The sequence below is a fragment of the Cololabis saira genome, chromosome 2 (genome assembly GCF_033807715.1).
Source record: "Cololabis saira isolate AMF1-May2022 chromosome 2, fColSai1.1, whole genome shotgun sequence".
NCBI lineage: Eukaryota > Metazoa > Chordata > Actinopteri > Beloniformes > Belonidae > Cololabis > Cololabis saira.
In genome coordinates this window covers 39,337,531-39,358,977 of record NC_084588.1, presented here as the reverse complement: position 1 = coordinate 39,358,977, position 21,447 = coordinate 39,337,531, and the positions used below count along the sequence as shown (strand labels likewise).

The 21,447-nt window shown below is 38.2% G+C and overlaps 2 protein-coding genes across 2 annotated transcripts in view; both read right to left on the bottom strand.

Moving 5' to 3' along the window:
- The window catches only part of LOC133463628 (frizzled-3-like), a 34,954-nt gene extending 27,125 nt beyond the window's left edge, over positions 1-7,829 (bottom strand). Inside the window, exons 1-2 of the mRNA XM_061745274.1 lie at positions 7,756-7,829; positions 6,138-7,041 (exon numbers count right to left, since the gene is read on the bottom strand). Coding sequence (XP_061601258.1) covers positions 6,138-6,440 — 303 coding nt within the window. The 5' untranslated portion in view covers positions 6,441-7,041; positions 7,756-7,829. The remainder of the gene's footprint in view (positions 1-6,137; positions 7,042-7,755) is intronic.
- A 2,671-nt stretch (positions 7,830-10,500) lies between these two features.
- LOC133421366 (keratinocyte-associated protein 3) lies at positions 10,501-18,881 on the bottom strand. The gene is made up of 6 exons (XM_061710897.1): positions 18,768-18,881; positions 15,165-15,349; positions 14,580-14,639; positions 13,130-13,327; positions 12,824-12,958; positions 10,501-10,882 (listed from the first exon to the last, which is right to left on the bottom strand). The coding sequence occupies exons 1-6, from the start codon at positions 18,778-18,780 to the stop codon at positions 10,817-10,819; spliced, it is 657 nt and encodes a 218-aa protein (XP_061566881.1). The 5' UTR covers positions 18,781-18,881; the 3' UTR covers positions 10,501-10,816.
- Between the last annotated feature and the right edge of the window lie 2,566 nt (positions 18,882-21,447).

Below are 21,447 nucleotides of genomic sequence, written 5' to 3'. Positions count from 1 at the left end.
TAAAAATGCCATTCATTTTTTTCCCCTTTGACTTTTTGCTCATTGGAAGATCATATAAAGATGTGACAATTCTGACACTTGTGTTATTTCTATCTTTATATCTTAAAAACCTGCTATTTCATCAGCATGTGTAGACTTTTCATATCCACTGTAGGTGTCCGTATGCAGGACACTGAGCACACATTGCCCAGAAGTGCTGTATACAGTATTTTTAATGCAAATATACAGTACAAAGGTATGATCGTGTATGTAAACGGGTGAATGAGAAACAAATCCGAAAGCACTTTATAGAACCTAGAAAAGACAATTAAAGTGCAGATCATTTACCATTACAAGGAAAATTCCCAGTCAGAAACACATCACTAAATCTGGACATGACAAAGGCCATTCAAATGCAGAGTATCTCTCTGCCAGCTCTGACTTTATGAGCCTGATCCTGTAAAACGTCAACAGCAATGGTAACTAACAATTGTATTCAGGGATTTAAAACCCAATACTCAAAAGACTGATTACGGACAACAACGGAATTGTTTGTATTACAATATACCAAATTGCCTCACCCGTAAAACATCACATGTATCTATTTCCCCCATATTTCTAAAAGATCAGTAACCCCCCCTCCCAAAACATACAACCCAGTCACGTGGTAAAATGTGAAAAAAATATATCAATTGAAACATATTTATTCATGCTGACATGCATGAACATGTTCTATATGCTACCTTGTACAGCCTTGAAATAAATGTTATACTGTTTAAGATTTCTTTTGATGTCTGCACCGTGTTCAGTGAGATGAGACTGGACTTGTTACCAAACAAGGCACAATAAGGAGATGCCTAATGTTCAGTGAGAAGGTTTATTTTAGGAGCAAGCCAGGTAGTTTCCATGCCTAAACCTAACCAACTGCAGGTGAAAGTGGAAAGTAGAAAGCATTCACACAGGTGTTCTAGCTGACATTTGTGAGTGAACTCCACTGTCAAACCCTTATGAATTCATGATAGCTTCAAGGAAAAGGAGGGGGAAAAAAAAACAGCTGCAAGGCTCAGACATGGTGAGGCTTCAACTGACACCTTGAGAAAACAAATGGTAAAAACTAGCCCTGTGGAGGAATGATGAAAACAGAAAACAAAGTATGTCATTTCCTGTGAATTTTTTTGTACATCATAGTAACTCTAAATGTCCCAATGTTAACCCTTGACCTCCTTTAAAGAAGTTCAATATTCAGCTTCCTGTCTAAAGATGAAAGCAAAGTAAAATCCACCAGTAAATATCAATATTCTACATAGTATATTGAACGTATATTCCAAATGTAGAATCCATACAAGGTAGTACTTTTTGAAATTATTTACAGTTCATTTACAGATTGAGTTAAACACTTATAACAATGTAAAAAATCGGCTACTCTTAGGTCCGGAATAGGGATGTAAACATTTAATCAACTATCGATTAATTGTGATAAAAAGTTGCTTGATTAAATTATTTGCCAGTTCCCCCCCTCGCCCTTCCCACTAGCGGTCTGCTAGAGGGCTACGAGGCTTAAACGCTTAAATGTGAAATTCTCCCACCAAGCCCAGAAGAAGCCCAGCTAACTTACTGTAAATTAAGTGGTCAAAGCAAAGTGTACTGTGGGAATATTTCAAAGTAATTAAATTTAGAAAAATAAGCTAACATTGTGTGGTGCTACGTTTAAGTACAACAGCTCAACAGGTTTGCTAAGTCACCACCTAAATAGCTTGCATGCAGCCTTGCCGCATGGAGCGAGTGCATCATCTTCACAACCTACAATCACTGCAATGTGGGGAAGAAAAAAAGTTTTGAAAATAAATAATATTCTATTTATCGTTCCATTCAGAATTTCTTCAAATTGCTAATGTTTCATAAGCAATGGATGAACGAGTCCACAACATAGTGGCCAACATATTTTATTCGATTTCCATTAAGAATGGATTTTATACTACATAAATGCTCCTGTCATTCTACACTCCATCCTACACGTTTATTAAGGAATACATATATTATTAATTCAATATAGAAACTACAAATACCTTTTATCCTTATAGATTGATAAAGGGAAATTTAGGAAAAAATTGACACTTATCAAGTGATTGTTAATCAATCAGTAAGGTCAACCAAGTAATGATTAATGATTTATTCAATAATTTGCACCCCTGGTTCAGAAATATTTGGACAATGGCAGGGTTTTCATGATTTTGCCTTTATACAACACCACAATAGACGTCAAATAAAACAATCAAGAAGTTATCGAAGTTCAGAGATTCAGCTTTAGTTTAAACGGTTTCATTTGTTCAACCTTGATATCGGCATAAATCTTGACTAATAGTGGCTACATGTGGCTGTTTTCGAATAAAATACTCTCTGTCACTTTCCTACACAATGATCTTGAGGTGCACACCTGCCTTTATGAATTTGATTGTAAAGGTTTACAAAGAACTGTACCCAACAAGAGAGCCTTGCCCTCTCCTCATACAAGGAGATTCTCCCACGTCATTCCTAATTGGTGGAACAAGTTGCCAAAAAAGTAGAGTCATCCCTCTCTGCGTTCAAGGAAGTGTTGAAAACATTCCCCTTCCAAGAACACCTTTTGTGATGAATCACCATCCCCCTTTAACTTCTCGAGCACTTGAATGGTCCTAGTGGCACTTAGCTGCACTTATTTGATCTACTGTGTTACTGTGGCTAGATTGAATTCCTCTATTATAAGTTGCTTTGAGGAAAAGTGTGCTACTGTATATCTAACATGTAATGTTTCGCCAAAAATTGGCACTTGCCCTTTAGGAACTTTATCACATTTTAAGCAAATTCCCTCCACATTCAGGATCTCGGAAGTAAGTAAATTACACTATTCTAAATAAAACGAAACATTCTATCACTTGGATTAAAATCATTTTGCAGTCAATGACAGAATGTCCTTACTTAGGATGCTTTTCCAGGCTTTCCCTGAAGACAACTTCAGTTGCTGCCTGTTTATGGGTCTATCTGTCTTTACTAACTGAAAATACAGCTGTTTTGGGCTTAGGTCCGGTTACTGACTTGGCCATCAAAGAATATTTAATTTCTTTGCCTTAAAAAAGTCTTTAGTTGCCTTTGAACTATGTTTAGGATCATCATCCTAAACTCCCCTAAACCTAAATTGTTGTGTGAAGGTCTGCTCTCTGATCATTTTTGTAGCACGGCTTAATGTGAGCTGAGAATAAACCCCATAAGACTACTTATCTCAGTAGTCACATAAACAATGATAAAAATAATTCTGTCAAAATCTAATTAAGGGTTCCAGTTCTCGTATATGACCACTGGTTTGCATCTTGTTGTAAACACTCTGTATTCAAATTCAAGATGATATCTCGTCATTGTCAACCTTGACAATGATACGTCTACCTCCTCCAGAGTGTTCCTGATTTCTTTTGATGTGGTGGAGGGGTTTTTCCTTCTCTAGGGAAAAGATTTCGATCATTCACTTAAGTCGTCTTTCATGGTGTTCAGGGCTTTTCCTGCTGTTGAGCTCACCAGTGCTTTCTTTCTTTTTAAGAATGTACCAAGCTATTGATTTGGTCACCTCTTTGGTTTTGGCTCCCTCTTATATATTTATATTTACTTTTCTTTCTTCTTCTGTCGATTGCTCTTACTTTTGAGTTCTTGAAAATTGAGGTAGTTTATTTAAAATGACTGAATGTATTCATCAATGGAGTATCCCATATTTATGTGATTCTTTCTAAATTAAAGCTGATAGTTTAAAATATGAACCCATATTTTATGTCTTATTTCAAATTCATTATGGGTGTATAAAAACAATTCTTGTCACAGTCCAAATACTACTGAACCTAATTATACCTGCACATGCATGTAGAGTGTGAACACACATATGTACTCAAGTTGGCATAAAGCAGCCACGTTTTTCTTCCCCCTAGCAAGACATGATTACATTTCCTCCAGGGTTGCCAGCAGAAGTATCATGCCTGGTCTGAGCATACCAGATCAGGAAAATGAACAGGGCTCATGTTGCTGCTCAACCATCTTCAGAAAGCCATCTCTCCCATGACTGGGGGGACTCAGTGTCAGTTACTTGGCTCCTCCATCTAGGTCGAATCAAGTTCAACAGCAGACGCTTCTTACATGTTTTGACATGACAGGTAGTTAACACGATTGAACATTTGCATGGTCTCTCATGTACTGAAAGAGTGCTATGACTATAGGAGTTTAATTTAAAACATCCTGAAGAAAAGTAAAAATGGATGATGAAAAATAAAGCTGTGATTCTTAATCCCTCCCCTTTCTGAGGATACAACATAGGCAGACAGCCAGACGGCAGGATCCTGGCAGTCTCCTGCACAGCATTTTGATGTGAAAAATGTTCGAAATCCTGCTGAGTGATGAACTAAATACGAGACAGAATTCGGTTTGATCATTTGGGTGACTTTCATCTTATTTTGACTAAGGAAAGTACTTGCTCAAATAAATCCCCAAGGATTAAGAAAGCAATGCACCCAGACAGCACCGGCCTTGTCTAAACTCATCTGCCTGTCAAGAGGAGTAATTTAATATGCCAACTATGAACAGCTGGGGAGAGATTTATTTCAACTGTCTGTATTTGTTACGCCTTTGTGTCATTCAAGCTATCATCCACATTTGTGGGGCCGCCAAAATATGAGCAGAACTGTGCCGTTTTTCATTCAAGTGGCTCTTAAAGCTAGAGACGTGTTAACAGATGAAGAAATGAACCAGACAAAATAACGTCTGTAATGTCTGTAAAGTAATAATCTTTATCTCCCTCTTAAAACAGGCTGGGCCTTACATATTTCGAATTTGTCTCCATCTAATTTTTTGGAATAACATTAAAAAAAAAATAATAATGTCTATAGTGTTACTGAGTTACTGAGCAACACCTTGGTATGCATCCTTTCATGCTCTCCGAAGAGCAACAAAGGACTAGGAAAGGGAGGTAACTTGATGAAGACGGATAGTGCGTTTCTAGTCCTGCACTCAGTGTGTAACACAGCACCTCCCATCCTCTGGTGCTTAAAACCACTGCCCTTACACAAAAGACACATTTCTCTAGATATGTCAATCACCCAATTACCTCACTGGAAAGATATTTTGCTCTGTTAACCACTAACAAGATGGCACATTCAGCCTGTCAGTACCTGCTGATATTTAGATAATAATAATAATAATAATAATAATAATAATAATAATAATAATAATAATAATAATAATAATAATAATAATAATAATAATAATAATAATAATCAATCATCATCATTAGGAGTGAGGCCAGACTGGGTGAGAACATACATGTCCATCTGTGTCTACATGAAGCAGTGACATGTAGCAATAAGATGGACATGTAACATGAGGACCTAGCACTCCCTCGCTCCCTGCACCCCCACACACACCCTACCCACTGTTAACGCCTGTGGCTTTGTGTATCCTACAGCTTACAGATTTACAATTTTGAGGGAAAATTTGCTGAAATTTCATCTGCACAAAACACAGCTTCTCAATAATTTAGTGTACACAATGATGACAAGATACAGGTTATCTGCAAAGGTTTTGGATGAGCTCGTTCTACTATGCTATCTTTTGCACATAGATGTGTGTCAAAAACTGCATTGATTAAGCAAATAGATGTGCAAATTCTCTGCTGCTTGACAGCAGAATTTAGATGTGTAGATGTATGGATTAATTGTCTGAGGTAAATTATTTCTCTCTAACAGCAGTCTCAGATATTTTACCTTTAACAGACAATACTTGTCCAGAAATGTTCCTGTAATGTTGCTGTAATGTCTTTGCTTCCTTGACGCAACATTGGACAACTGCCTGTTTAGGCTCTTTGTGAAATCCTTTTGTCTTCTGCAGGTGCATAACACAATAACAAGAAACTGCAAGCTGCTGCTTGGTAGTCTTGAAATTTGAATACCTCATCTCAGACTATGTGAATTTGTTGTAAAGATGGGAGTGTTTTTTGTTGTTTTTTTAACTCTTCAGATATTTTTTTATACCTATCAACAATATGAAGTGCCACCTCCATCTTCTCTATCAGTTGTACCAACCCATGTTTCGTAATGGACACAGTCACACACAAAATGCATGTATTGGTTGAATGACACACACAAACCTACCTCCATGGCGAGTGCAGCCGTCTGCTGGTCGTAGTGATTTAGCAGATTGGGCATAAAGGTGGTGTTGTAAGGCAGATCCTGGCACATTCTCAGTCTGATGGGTTCACAGCTAAATTCACTGTGATTCTCTATATACTCCATATTAATGGGCAGAACAGGTGAAATCAGGGAGATGAGGAGAAGGAAGAAAGGGATGAAGAAGTAGACAGGATCTCTGTGTCTGCAGCTGCCTGTTGCAGTGTTTGGGAAGCTGTCCCTGGCACATCCTTTTCCCGGAGGTCTTTGCATCTTAATGCTTGGCATATTTTTAGTGTCTCAGACTGATGACATTATCACCACGTAAACATCCACTTGATCATCCATTGAAGGAAATGTTTCACCTCGGTGTTGGGGGTGAAAAGCAGTAAATCCACATGAAATAAAGTCCAGAAGGTGGCTACACTGTTTATATGCAGCTTGAATGGCACATCATCTGTAGGCTCTGAACAGAGCTGCTCTTCATCTCAGTCTTCAAATTTCCAAGGCATTGTAGTAATCACTCTTCTAGTCCTATCTTAAAGTTTGCTTTTAAGTGCAGTGCTCACTTTGTTTCACATTTTAAAAGAAAAAATTCTTCCCATACCTTCTAGTTCTCTTCTATTCAATGAGAGCTTCCCCTTTTTCATCTCCTATACTGAGTATAAAGCTATAATAGCTTTGCCATCTGTTAACGCTCTTCAGTGGGTTACTTTTCCGTTTTCCTTTTACACCATTTATGTCTTCTCACTGTATTTCCAAAGATGTTCCCGAAAAATGCACAGCTCACGGTGAGTCATATTCATCAAATGATTTTGATTCCCCCTCAAGACACCAAATCCGAAGTCTCTCACATCAAATTGGAAAACTGGATTTGATCAAAGAGGTCCTGCAGGTATAAAAAAAAAGAAAGAAAGAAGAAAACACAAAGACAAGCTTAGTGGTTAAAAAGCTGCGTGGATGTCTTAGGAGATCACAGTATATTGCTTCTGATCATCAGCCCCACCCTTAGAGAATTAAAAGACTTTATGGTACACTAGTGTCAGGGAGATTCTTTTTCTGTCACAGCATGACGGATTGCGTGTAAGCATTCTTTAGAAAATTTGTCTCGACTTGTCTCAGTGTCGGATAATCTTCTTGAATGAGCCTTGGATCAGCGAGGTCATGTTGCACACTGCTGCAGAAAGTACTTTTCAAAGGTAACCGCGGCAGCTCCAGCCGGCTCGGTGACCGATGTGAACGCTACACCTGCGGAGGAGCGGACACTCCCCCATCTCCTGCTGGGATGAGGCTGACCTGCTCCAGCGGTCTCCCTCACCATATGTGCAAACTTCAGGGAATATCCCCGAGGAATATATTTCAATACATGCAATTGAACACCAATTTCTTTAGCTTTCGTGTGACATTCGTCAACACGTCCGTCAGCTAGACGCATTCAACAATGATGCAATCTGTGTGGCACCGCAGCGCCTTCAAGACAGCGGCAGGGATGCTTATGCGCGATTTCTTCAAATGCAATTGTTGGCCCGAAAAAAAAAACAGCCCAACCTATCCCTTGTACCGAAATAAAGACATTACATAGTTGCGGTTGTGGATGCTTTACCTTGTTGGGGAAGAAAACGGTCCTGTGCTCCGTCCACTGCGGTGATACCTTCATAGTATTTCTGCAGCTGGCTGCCTGCAGCGCAACGCCAACACGTCGGGGCCGCGGATTCCTCGCGAACGCGCAGCGTCTTCGGTGCATGTGGGGCGTGGGCTGATTTATGGTTCCGCGTTACACCTACGCGTAGCCTACGGCGTAGGGCACGCGTCGCCGCGAGCCCGACGGCGTAAGCTCTGCGTCGTTTTGACGCGGACCCTATTTCAGGCTTTAACGGTGAGCTGCTGCACATCTCCTTTCACATGTAATGGCTCATTAATGCACGCTGGTGAATTTGGGAAACATTTGTGTTTTATTCTATGAACCGATACTCCAAACTACACGCATCCAAATAAGAATTAAGTCTGTACATCAAAATCTTTTTTTTTTTAAATATTTTTTATCCAACATCTACACAAATAGATCATATAAGTCCAACTAAATATTACCCGTTATTGAAAATGCGTTTCGATGATGCTTAAGTCTGACGTGTCAGACTTGTATTATGTCAATATTTATCCCTTACAGGCTCAGGATTAGTAATGTGTGCCATGATTTCCTTCCACACGATTGAGCAGGGCACTAGATTAACTGTTTCGTGACTGATCTGATCCTCCGTCCTGGAGCCCTGCGGGGTCTCTGGCTGTGGCAGCTGAAGCCGCCGGCCTACATACTAGTTTTATCCTCTTAATATGACCCCACTTAACACACACACACACACACACACACACACACACACACACACACACACACACACACACACACACACACACACACACACACACACACACACACACACACACACACACACACACACACACACACACACACACACACACACACACACACACTAAACAAAATTACAAAAAAACACCCAATATATGTACATGTATATGTCATTTTTAATGTAGGCACACCATATTTCATTGGCACAATCTTTGAATTTCCGACTTTAGTTTTTCAATAGTTTTAACATCCTAATCAATTCAAAGAAAAATAATATAATGTAAAAAAAGAAAGAAAAGTGTTAACCATACGATCATTTAATCCCATGAATCTAGGATTTTTTCACAAATTCAACACTTTCATGCACAAGTTGACAAATGAAGCAATAAAAATGAAATAAACTCAATCAAAATATTCAACAGTATCAAACAATAAAGCATGGTTCTTGTATCTGTGGTGCATTCAACAAGACTCTGGTTTCTCAACATACAGCTGTCGTGGACAATATCGTACTCTCGTACATCTTTCTTTAATCATAAATGTTTTCATCATCTGAGCTGCATCTTTAAGAGTTTATCACCAGCATCTTTTTTGTGATCAACTGTTTTTTATTATTTTGTTGATGCATACAATTAAATCGAACAATTATGCACGCAACTGTATAGCAAAAACCTTTAAATCACCCGTCCCCCCCACCCACCCTGTAGCGATCCAACACTAGACAAGACAACAATAACACAACAACAGGACAAAACAAGCAAGACAAGAAAGCCAAAAAAAAAAGAATTAGATAAATGTTCAGTCAATATTCAGTTTTTTCAGTTTTTCAATGGCATGTGTCCATATTTTTAATTTCCCGGGTCCCGCACCATGAATTCTTGCCGCTAAAAGTTCCATATGTAAAATGTCCATAAACAGATTAAACCAGTGACATGTTGGTAGATCATGTGGTGGTTTCCATCGAAGAGCAAGCATTTTTTTAGCGGCTGTTAATCCTGCCAGGTACACAACTTTTTCTTTGTAATATAAATTTAACTGAGAGTCATCATTAATCAGGAGCACCCTGGGAGAACATGGGATTGCCTTTCCAGTGACATTGGATATATATATATATATATATCCTACTGACTTTTTGCCAGAATGATAATACAGGCGGGCATTGCCAAAACATGTGATGGAAGTATCCTGTGGTGTTACTTGAACAAAAACGGCAAAGAGGAGAATTGATTTTGTTCATTGCATGTTGTTTTTTTGGTGTTAAATAAGTTCTATGCAGAAAGTTAAAATGAATAAACTGGTGATTAAGAATTTTGGAGGTAAGTTTTAAGTTGGTGAAAATGTGTTTCCAGGGTAATTCATCACAGATTAGATCAGTCTGCCAACATGACTGAAAAGTAAGGTTTTTATATGTCGACCTGAGAAGTAATTCATACAATGATGAAGTTAAGCCTCTGGATTTATTGGCCTTGACAATAACCACGTGGAAAGGCAGTGAGTCCAGTTTTCTGTCCCAGGGTACTCCATACACTTTCATCGAGGATCTCAGTCTCAGATAAAAGAAGAAAGAAGTACCAGGTAGATTATATTGCTGTTTGATGTCAAGAAATGTACGCAGACCTTCATCTCCATAAAGATCTTTTAAAGTCTGTCCAAGTAGGAAAGACAAATGGACGAGAGTCAGAAAGGAAAGAATGGTTATGAAACATTGGAGATTCCAAGTACCATTTTTGTGTTGTTTTTGTGATCTTCTGGGCTTCTTGCCAACTCAGTAAGAGGTGAGAATTTATAGGGCTAAACTGTAATTTAGCATGTTTGTGAGTGATTCCTGAATAGACTACATCCTGAAGTCTATAAGGGTAGACTAAATGTTCTTCTATGGGCCTCCAAGACACCTGTATGTGTGGGTCAAACCAAAGTGGTCTTAAAATAAAAGCTAATGCATAAAGTTTGAAGTTAGGAAGCGATAGACCCGCTGCAGTTTTGTATGAACATAAATTAATGAGTCGTGGATTATATAGCACAATCACAGTATTGTGCAACTTATAAGACACGTTTGCATACATTACATTTACATGAGCATGGTCTGTGGACCTAGGATGCCATGGAGTGGTTCAGAACGTGGACGGAGGAGAATAATAAGAGTAAGAAAGAATCACTTTGATGGACTGACTCCATACTTATACTGGGATATTACTACAGCAACACATAACTTCTTGTAGGAAAATATGTCAGTCTGCTTTCGTATATAAAAACGTTCTTTGGGATTTTTGTGTGTTTCAATGTGCTTGCTGCTTGGGCTTCATGCTTCAGGATTTAAGTGGTCCTCAATCAGGCGCCGGTTGTGGGGAAATCCCTCTTCCTCTAACTAGAAGAGAGAATGGAAGAAAGTTTGAGAACTAATGAGATCAGTTTCTGTAACTGTGTCAGAGGGAGTAACTTTGTTTGTGAAAGCATTTACTTTAACACAGCTCAGGTGAGTTTGGACATTTATCATGACCTTTGACATAAACAGATACCCAAAAATGAATGAAAACACTTTAAGGCAGTGGTTCCCAACCTTTTTTCCTTGGAGCCCCCCCTACTTGTGTCTAAGACCAGCCGGGCCCCCCGACTCGTATGTACTTCCACCAATAGAGTAAAGTCCTTTTCGAGCCTTGTGGCCCATAGAGCCGGTGTTTATCTCCAGTAGTGCAAACGAACAGGTGGTAACCACCTCCAGGATAGGACGCTAGTCTATTGCTGGATACTTCCCCTAGCAAAGCTAGGTACCCATTCATACACCTGGGTGAAGTGAGGAAAGCCGAGAGTAAAGCATCTTTCCCAAGGATGCACAGAGGGTTCGAACCCACGACCTTCGGATCCTGAGCCCGAAGCCCCAACCACTAGGCCACTCCGCTCCCAATAGAGTAAAGTGATTCGTTAAAAATCTTTAATTGAAAAAAATTAACATTAACTATGTTTTTTTTTTATACATTTCTCTTTGGTTTACCCTGTACCGATACTACTTTTTTTTTCTCAACTTCATTTGGTGTCACCAATGTATAAAATACGAACAAAAACATAAAATAATTTCTGAAAAATCTGTCTTTTAATATGAAAGCAAAAATGTTTCCTTCAACAACCTGTCAGAGTAGTAGTATGAATATATAAAACACTAAGTGGGTTTATACAGTCTTGGATTACAGTATTCCATTGGGTGTGTTATTAAATTTTTTTTATTTATTTAACATGCGCAAATATAATTTTTACAACTGCATATCTTCAAAGCAGACAAAGATTCGCGCCCCCCCAGAGATCTCTGGCGCCCCCCCAGGGGTGGCCCGGACCCCAGGTTGGGAGACACTGCTTTAAGGGGTAGAAATGTTTAAAAACGTAAAATATTCTCTTCAACAAGTATCAAAGGTTTTTTAGTAATAATAATTTATTCTCTTACTCTATAAGAAACATCTGACAGGATCAATTGTCTTTTTTTTTTTTTTTTTTTATCCCTGATTTTTTCCCATTATATCACCCAGTGCTCCTACCTAAGTCAGTCCTGGGCATTGCCATCCTCTACCAACCCCGGGAGGATCAGTTGTCTTTTACTGAAACTGGAAACTGCTCTGTAAGGTTGGTTCAGTTTAGATGCAGGAAAATGGCAAAGAAAATCAAACAAAACCCCTATAAAAAAACGTATTTTGGCATTTTAGTAACGTAAAAATTATAGCTGTGAAATGTATTTGTATAAAAATAATATAACTCTGTTATAAATGTTTTTTTGGCTCAAATAAATAATAAAAAATGTAATTATTAATATAATATATTAAGGTAAATAGGGTCAATAGTGTTACAAATTAACCATCCCAGAGAAGTTATTTACATCAGATTTTGTGCATCTTAAAATGTATGTTTAAATAATACAATTACATGTCTTCTCACAATCTAAAATATGACAATATATCATAAAACCTCAAAACATCTTCAGGAATTGAAAAGCAAATAAAAGTTACACCTATTTTTGACACCCCTTAAATAAAAGTATTTAAGGGGGGTATTTAAGACTGTATTCCATGAATAGTATCCAAATCACCGTGATTCATGTGTATGCATGTGGAGCTTCTCATTTCAAAAAGCAAACTATACCAAAAAAGAGATTAAATAAAAGACATGAGGTGGGAACCCCCCTGGCTGACTTGACACACAGTGATCCAAGACTGACTAAGTTCTGTGTTTGAATTGGACCAAGTGTGTGTGCATATCTGAGTCAGACAGACAGACCCCAGTTACATCCCTGAAGCTCATCCGCCCCCCCCACACAGACACACACCTGCTCTTTGATGTAGCTGTTGACACAGGGCGCCAGCCCTCTGAGAGTCAGTCCCACAATGAAGCACCACACTGACAGTCCAGACTCAGCTGCCGACAGCAAAGCACACGGGATCCACAGAGCCAAGGTTGTATCCTGAGGGGAGTGAAATGAAGTGACATGTTACATCTAACACAAGCTACATGCATTGACTATTTCTGATATGATGCTTTTTAATTGGAAATAAAGAAAATAATTTTTTTCAGCTTGAAGAGCAAACTGCAAAAGAAGAAAGAAATAGCACAAGGGCTGAAAGTTAGGTCTCACATAGATTCGTGTTGTATCAAACGGGCACTGGGCACTGATAGGTGAGCGAGCATCGATCGGCACCACCGTGTCATTGCATCCTGACATCAAACCCTCTCCACTGTGTGCAACGGTGATACTAATGGCCACGAGGAGCCCAACGCAGCACGCTGCGGAGAGGAAGGCGTTCAGGAATGATGCGATCAAAAGTCCAATTTGCTGAAAACACAGACATTGCATATACAAAATGAAAATACATATAACCCTATAACCTATAACCTCAAATGAAAAAGTTGGGATATTCTGGAAAATGCAAACAAGGAAAAGAAAAATGTTTACTTATTTGCAGGCAGCATGAAGACCAGACATTTCATCAACTTTATTTAATTTGTTAATATACTGTACATTCATTTCTGATGCTACGGATTTTTAGACCTGTAGCATGTTTCAAAAAATGGTTTGGGGTCAATTTAGTGCTAGTAAAGAGGCTAATTAAATGAATGTATGTATTAACAGTCAGTTGTAATGATGATTTGGTACAAAGCAGCTTCCATGAAAGGTTGATGAGGAGCGAAGATGGTCATCACTTTGTCAACATGTATGAGAAATTCATTGAAATATTTAAACAATAACGTTCCTCAAAGAAGGATTGTAAGGGATATGCATCTTTCTTATTCTACATTCTTATTCTTATGCTGGACTCTATTCTGTGCATAACATCATTGAGACATCCAAGGAGAATTCCAGTGCATGAAGGGAAAGGGCACATGACCAAGCTTGACACCAATGATCTCTGATCTCTAATAAAACATGCATGGGCAAGTGATTAATTCTGGGAAACCTTTGTCAAGTACCATGATATGGAACAACATTCATCAATGCTGCTACTAAAAACTTCACCAGAAGCATTAAGCCAGACTCTGTGATGGAGATAAACATATCCTGCCTTCAAGACATCTTTCCCAAGGATGTTCATGCATTTTTCAAGAAGATGGTGGCTGTGACGGCTCCTGAGCCGTCTTCACTGCAGAATGTGTGAAGGGTCTTGAAACCAACACTGGAACATCAACAACTTCATACTGCTGAAAACCTTGAAATGTGTGTGCAGGAATAATACAAAAAAATAACACTGTAAACACTTCATTGCTTGGAATCTTCCATGCTTCAATGCCTTTTATGTTTCATGAGAAGGAATGGCAACATTACAAAAGTGGTAAAAGCTTTGCCATCCCACCCTTTTTCAGTGTGTTTCAGGGCTAAAATGAAAAATTGAATGTATAGTAACAAATTAATTGATGTTGATGAGAATATAAAAGTAGCATGAAATATCTTGGTGTCACGCTGTCTGCAAAAGATGTGATTGTTTTTTCTTTTAGCATTATTTGACATAATTCTTCATTTGATTGATGTTTTGTTGAAACACACGATTGAATGTGTATCAGTGTCTTATTAGGTCAGATTTAATTCTTACCAGTTTGATTTCACGAAGGTTCCTTGATACCACGATGGCAATAATTCCAGAAGCAATGCTCTGCAAGAAATGAGAAGTATTTGCAAGTAGCGCAAAGTAGTCATATTGTATGCAAAAATAATCGATTCAGACCTAGTCAAATATATATTTTATAACCTCTATGCCCTTTGTTTGCTTTACTTCTCCTACCTCATGTCAGGCCATCTCAAAGGAAGGAGAAATGTTACACTATGTGATCGCTAAGAATCGCCAGTTTATATGATAGATGAACATAATGAAGCCTGCCCTAGAGGGAATACTGATTGGTTTAAAGAACCAGCTACCTTGTGACGGGCAGGTTAAGTCTTAATTATGGAGGAAAAATTCACAACACTATAATTGTGGTAAAAGAGCAGATAAATGATGAGTACAGACATGAAGCCGGAAAAGGATCTAGGTTCAATGGATCCATTTGTGATACAAAACATCAGATTCCAGGCAGAATAAATCAGATTTTTTGTATTGATTGGCCTTTAAATGCACCTTTTTCCTCGTCTCAACTGCTGAGTTGACCTTAAAGCAAAACAAGAAACTTTAGTAGCTCACCAGCAGGCCAGAGGTGACAGAGATGATGTTAGTTACAGTGTATTCAGTGCTAATGTGATGGGTGGGGTTGGAAATGTGGCGGAGCACGCTGCCATGGACAATAGCTCCGAGGATGAAGTTGATGTGGCCAATCAGGATGAGCATTAACCCCTTTTTCATGAGCCTCCCTGGCCCCTTTTCCTTATCTGGATGGCAGATAAGACAAGTATATAATACACATTTGAATTCATAATGGAAAACAGAAACCAAATGCTTAGAGTTACTCTAAATTCCTTATAACATGATGACAAACCTAGCATTACATGCAAAATACATATTACATATAAAGTACATTTTAATTAATCTCTGTTAGAGATAATCCAGTTTATGATGCATACATACATATATATATACAGACATACGGTATATATTTCATGTTTAAGTACATTTAATCGCCTAAAATATCTTGAGAGGAATCCTTGCTTTTTAAAATAATGATAAATAAAAAGCTCTTAAGATCCACATGTAGATAATATATAATCTGGTAGGTTGACAGTGCTCCATGGTGGGCACACTGAGTAATAACACTGTTTTTCAATGACTGATAAAGCAGTCTACTCTATAACGTCATATTTATGCTGGCTGTTTCTGCATTTTAGAGTCTCTTAACAGTTTGACAATGACTCGTGCCTGTATTATTTATTTATTAGATTTATTTTGTGTTTGTAAATATGCTACTTACATCTTCTATATACATTACATTTGCATACTGTATGTGGCTGTTATGTGCGCAATCATAAGTATTAAATATGGACCAGAAGTAGGTGCAAGAGTTGCAAAGTAAACCTTAATAATTTGTTAGGTGTCGCTATCCTACATACACTACATTGCCAAAAGTATTCGCTCACTCATCCAAATAATCGGAATCAGGTGTTCGTCACTTCCATGGCCATTCAGTGAATTTCATCGTGGAACAGTGATGGGCACCTGTGCCATAAATCCACTTGTGAAATTTCCTCGCCCCTAAATATTCCACGGTCAGCTGTATTATAATAACATGGAAGTGTTTGGGAACTAAAACAACTCAGCCACAAAGTGGTAGGCCACGTTAACTGACGGTGCGGGGTCAGCAGATGCTGAGGCGCATAGTGCGAAGAGGTGTCCAACTTTCTGCAGAGTCAATCACTACAGAACTCCAAACCTCATGTGGCCTTCAGATTAGCTCAACATCAGTGCGCAGAGAGCTTCGTGGGATGGGTTTCCATGACCGAGAAACTGCATCCAAGCCATACATCACCAATTGCAAGGCAAAGCGTTGGATGCAGTGGTGTAAAGCACGCCGCCACTGGACTCCAGAGCAGTGGAGACGCTCTCTGGAGGGAGGAATAGCGCTTCTCCATCTGGCAATATGATCGACGAGTCTGGGTTTGGCGGTTGCCAGGGGAATGGTACTTGTCTGACTGCATTGTGCCAACTAAGTGTAAAGTTTGGTGGAGGGGGGATTATGGTGTGGGCTTGTTTCTCAGGAGCTGGACTTGCCCCCTTAGTTCCAGCAAAAGGAACTCTGAATGCTTCAGCATACGAAGACATTTTGGACAATTCCATACTCCCAACAGTTTGGAGCAGGTCCCTTCCTCTTCAAACATGACTGTGCATAAAACCAGATCCATAAAGACATGGATGACAGTCTGGTGTGGATGAACAGAGTCCTGACCTCAGCCTGACAGAAGAGACGGAGACGGAGATCCAGGCCTGGTTGTCCAACATCAGAGTGTCACTTCACAAATGCATATCTGGAAAACTGGAGGACACACCCCTAAACCTTGTGGACAGCCTTGTAGCACCCTATAATGTAATAATTTCCTGAAAATGTAATAACGCCTGAAAGTGTAATAAAATCTGCACTTAACTCCATCGAAAATGTAATAAAACCCAATAATGTAATAACTTCACCAATAATGTAATAACTTCACCAATAATGTAATAAAATAATATTATATATTGTAATAACATTTTTACCGATAATGTAATACCTTATTACATTATTGGGAATTTATTACATGGTACTCAAAATCTGCAATTTAACCCAATAGTCATTCTGGTGTTTCAAATCCAGTGTATATAACATTCTTAGATTCTTAAAACACAAAATGTAGAACTCTGGACTGAAAATGAACATATTACATTATCTGTCAAGTATTACATTATCAGTTTTGAAAAAAAAAGACCCACCTAAAAATGTGATACATTCCCAATAATGTAATAAGGTATTACATTATCGGTAAAAATGTTATTACAATATCAGTCAGGATATTTTATTACATTATTGGTGAAGTTATTACATTATTGGATTTTATTACATTTTCGAATGAGTTAAGTGCAAATGTTATTACATTTTCAGGCGTTATTACATTTTCAGGAAATTATTACATTATAGGGTGCTACAAGCCTTCCCAGAAGAGTTGAAGCTGCAAGTAGCAGTAGCTGCAAAGGGTGGACCAACGTCATATTGAACCTCATGGATAAGGAAGAGGGTGTCACCTAAGTTCATATGCGAGTCAAAGCAGGTGAGCGAATACTTTTGACTATATATTCTGTGCCTATTGATAAGTGAATACACAGAACTGAATCACAAGTCCCATTAACAGTCACTGGGAGTGTGGGCATATTAAAACAGTTATTATTCAGGATCATGTGCTGCGGTGGCCAGATGCGGCTCTGCAGGAGTCTGCAGTCACACACAGGTGTTTCAAATCCAGTGTATATAACATTCTTAGATTCTTAAAACACAAAATGTAGAACTCTGGACTGAAAATGAACATATTACATTATCTGTCAAGTATTACATAATCGGTTTTGAAAAAAAAAAGACCCACCTAAAAATGTAATAAATTCCCAATAATGTAATAAGGTATTACATTATCGGTAAAAATGTTATTACAATATCAGTCAGGATATTTTATTACATTATTGGTGAAGTTATTACATTATTGGATTTTATTACATTTTTGAATGAGTTAAGTGCAAATTTTATTACATTTTCAGGAAATTATTACATTATAGGGTGCTACAAGCCTTCCCAGAAGAGTTGAAGCTGCAAGTAGCAGTATCTGCAAAGAGTGGACCAACGTCATATTGAACCTCATGGATAAGGAAGAGGGTGTCACCTAAGTTCATATGCGAGTCAAAGCAGGTGAGCGAATACTTTTGACTATATATTCTGTGCCTATTGATAAGTGAATACACAGAACTGTCCCATTAGCAGTCACTGGGACAGAGTGCGCATATTAAAACAGTTATTATTCAGGATCATGTGCTGCGGTGGCCAGATGCGGCTCTGCAGGAGTCTGCAGTCACACACAGGTGAGCGGAGATATTTCATTATCTTTAACGGTCTTTCCATCCGACTGGCTCTAGTATAAACCCGACTGAAACCGGGGGAAACTGTGCCACATTTAAAACGTAATGAAAAGTGTGCAACATTAATTTGCAGAACTTTTAGGCCCGTGGACGGTTCACACTCGTGGAGGGGAAATCCAGCTGGACCATCGCTCGTTTTTATAGACTTAACAACCGGAGGCTTTATAATATCTCAACACCTGTTCGATGTGGAAAATAGCTCACCGAAACTGCACATCTCTCTGCTGCGACAGGAGCTTTCCTCGAAATAAAATAAACGTCCGAAGCGTTTTACATAAAATCCGCAGCTCCGACCAACGCGGACGTTTTCTCGTCCACTTCCTGTCTGACGTCATAAACTCACCTGTACATTACCTGCTGATGGAGCAAGTTTATTTATACAGCACAATTCAACACGAGGTCATTCAAAGTGCTTTACATCAACATTAAAAGCGACAAGACATAATTAGACAGTAAATAACAAATAAAAGGAAATAAAATTATGATAAAAGAAGGTAAAATAATAAAAGGCACAAATTGCTAAAAAGTAAGGGCAGTAGAGTACCGCAGGTAAGTATTTAATTTAAGAGTACGCTTCAGTAAACAGTAAAGTTTTTAGGCCTGATTTAAAGGAGCTGACAGTTGGAGTAGGGCTGGGGATCGATTCAAATATCACGATCCGATTCGATCCAATTCGATTCAATCCGATATTGATTTGGGTTACTGTTAATAAAACTGTTTTTTCAGCTGTTGCATGAATTATATGACTGTCTACTTATGCAACATATTACTACTAGTATTATATTAAGATTCAACAGCAAGTATTGGCAGCTAATGATGCTGTAAGCACCAATCACCTCCCAGAATGCTGATAGAACTGCTTTCAGAAACATTGTGTGGGTCAGAATTATCAAACAGATCCAGGGAGGAAACAGAGGACGAAAGAAATCGCTTTTATTTTTTCCCCATTTATGAGAATTTGGTTTTTAACATTTATGCAAATGTAACCCCAAGACAGTATATAAAGCAAAGAAATATAGACAATGTATGCAATTATAACTGAAAACTTCAATGTTTTCATACCTTTAAACATATTTAAAGGCAAAAACATGGCACCAGTTATTCTCCTGTCCAACAAAATATTCCTTTTTTGGGCATAAACAAAAAAGTACCAAAAGTTGTAATGTAATGATGAAAAAAAAAAAAAAAAAAAAATATATATATATATTTTTAAATCGATCTTTAGACATATGAATCGATTTTTAGGAATTAATATGAGAATCAATTTAAAATCGGAGAATCGATTTTTTTCAACACAGGCCTAAGTTGGAGCAAACCTCAGGTCTACAGGAAGTTTGTTCCACCGGTGAGGAGCAGAATAACTGAACGCTGCCTCACCTTGCTTGGTTCTTGTTCTTGGAACACACAACAAACCAGATCCAGATGAACCTCAGGGGTCTGGGAGCTTCATAGGAACTAACAGGTCCAGCATGGATTTTGGTCCAAGACCATTCAGTGCTTTGTAGACCAGCAGTAAGATTTTAAACTCTATCCTTTGACTGGCTGGAAGCCAGTGTAGTGATTTCATGACGGGTGTAATATGGTCCAGTTTCCTGGTGTTTGTAAGGACTCTGGCGGCAGCGTTCTGGATCAGCTGTAACTGCCTGATAGATTTCTTGTGAAGGCCTATAAAGATGCCATTGCAATAATCCAACCTACTGAAAATGACAGCCAACTAGATTCCTAGTAGTAGCCCCCTTTTTTTGTTTCACTCTTCCCATCCAGTCTGTCACAAGAAAAAGTAGTCCACTAAAAAGGTATATATATAGTTGACACTTTTATTTGCAAGAACCAGCATTCTCACGTTGATTTTTGTCAGGCCACAAGTCTCAGAAAAGACATATGCATTTACTGACATTTTTTTTTTGTCACATACAAAACATTTGAATTTCCAAATACAACAAAAGCTCACATCATGGAGTTATAGGCTAGAGGTGCCAAACATGTACGATTATTTAATAACCAGTTTCATCACCACCAGCAAGAGGGATACAGAGAGAGAGAAGTGGTGCTGGTTGGAGGGAGTGATGACTTCACAACACTGAAACACTTCACGGTGTTAGAGGTGGTACGCTATTGCTTATCTAACCGACTTGACCACATCTTTGGGAAATTACAATCATAACTGTTTACAAGACATACAGACAAAAGAAAATAAATAATGTGAGAAGATGAGTAACATGTGTGAGATGGAGCAGAACAGCAGTCTGAAAACGTTTTAAAATAATACTTTAAGACACTGCTGGAACTGTTGGATCACAATGATTGAAGTTGTGAGGTGTACAATGTTGTATATGGATGCAACAATCAGTATCAAAGTAACATTTAGCCCTCATGCTCAGTTTCCAACAAACTGGTAAAAATATTTTTTCTACATGTAAGTGTATGTCAGTGAAGGAGATCAAATATAACTATGTGATCACATCTGAACTGTTAAGATTTTTCTAAACAAATGTTCCTTTAAAAAAAAAATCGAATTCTTACTGAATATTTAAGGTCCTGAATCGAATGAGCTTCTTTAAACAGTACCGGTAGTACCAGTAGTTCACATAGAATTAAGTTACGAGTCCAAAGGTTAGAAAAAGAACATTAGAAAGTCCCTGACCTTAATTTAGGTTTAACAAGACCCGTGTGAATAAGTGTAATATTCAAATATTTGCATTCTGAATGATGATGTAAACACAGAGTTCACAGTTGTACCTAACCATCAGTCAGCTAATGAGAACAAAAACTAAAGAAATATTAAAATTTATGTTGGCTCAGACTAAACATTGCCACATTGTAATTTCCCAGTAAATAAAAAGGAAACAAGTAAAAAAAATAAATAAATAAAATAAAAACAAAG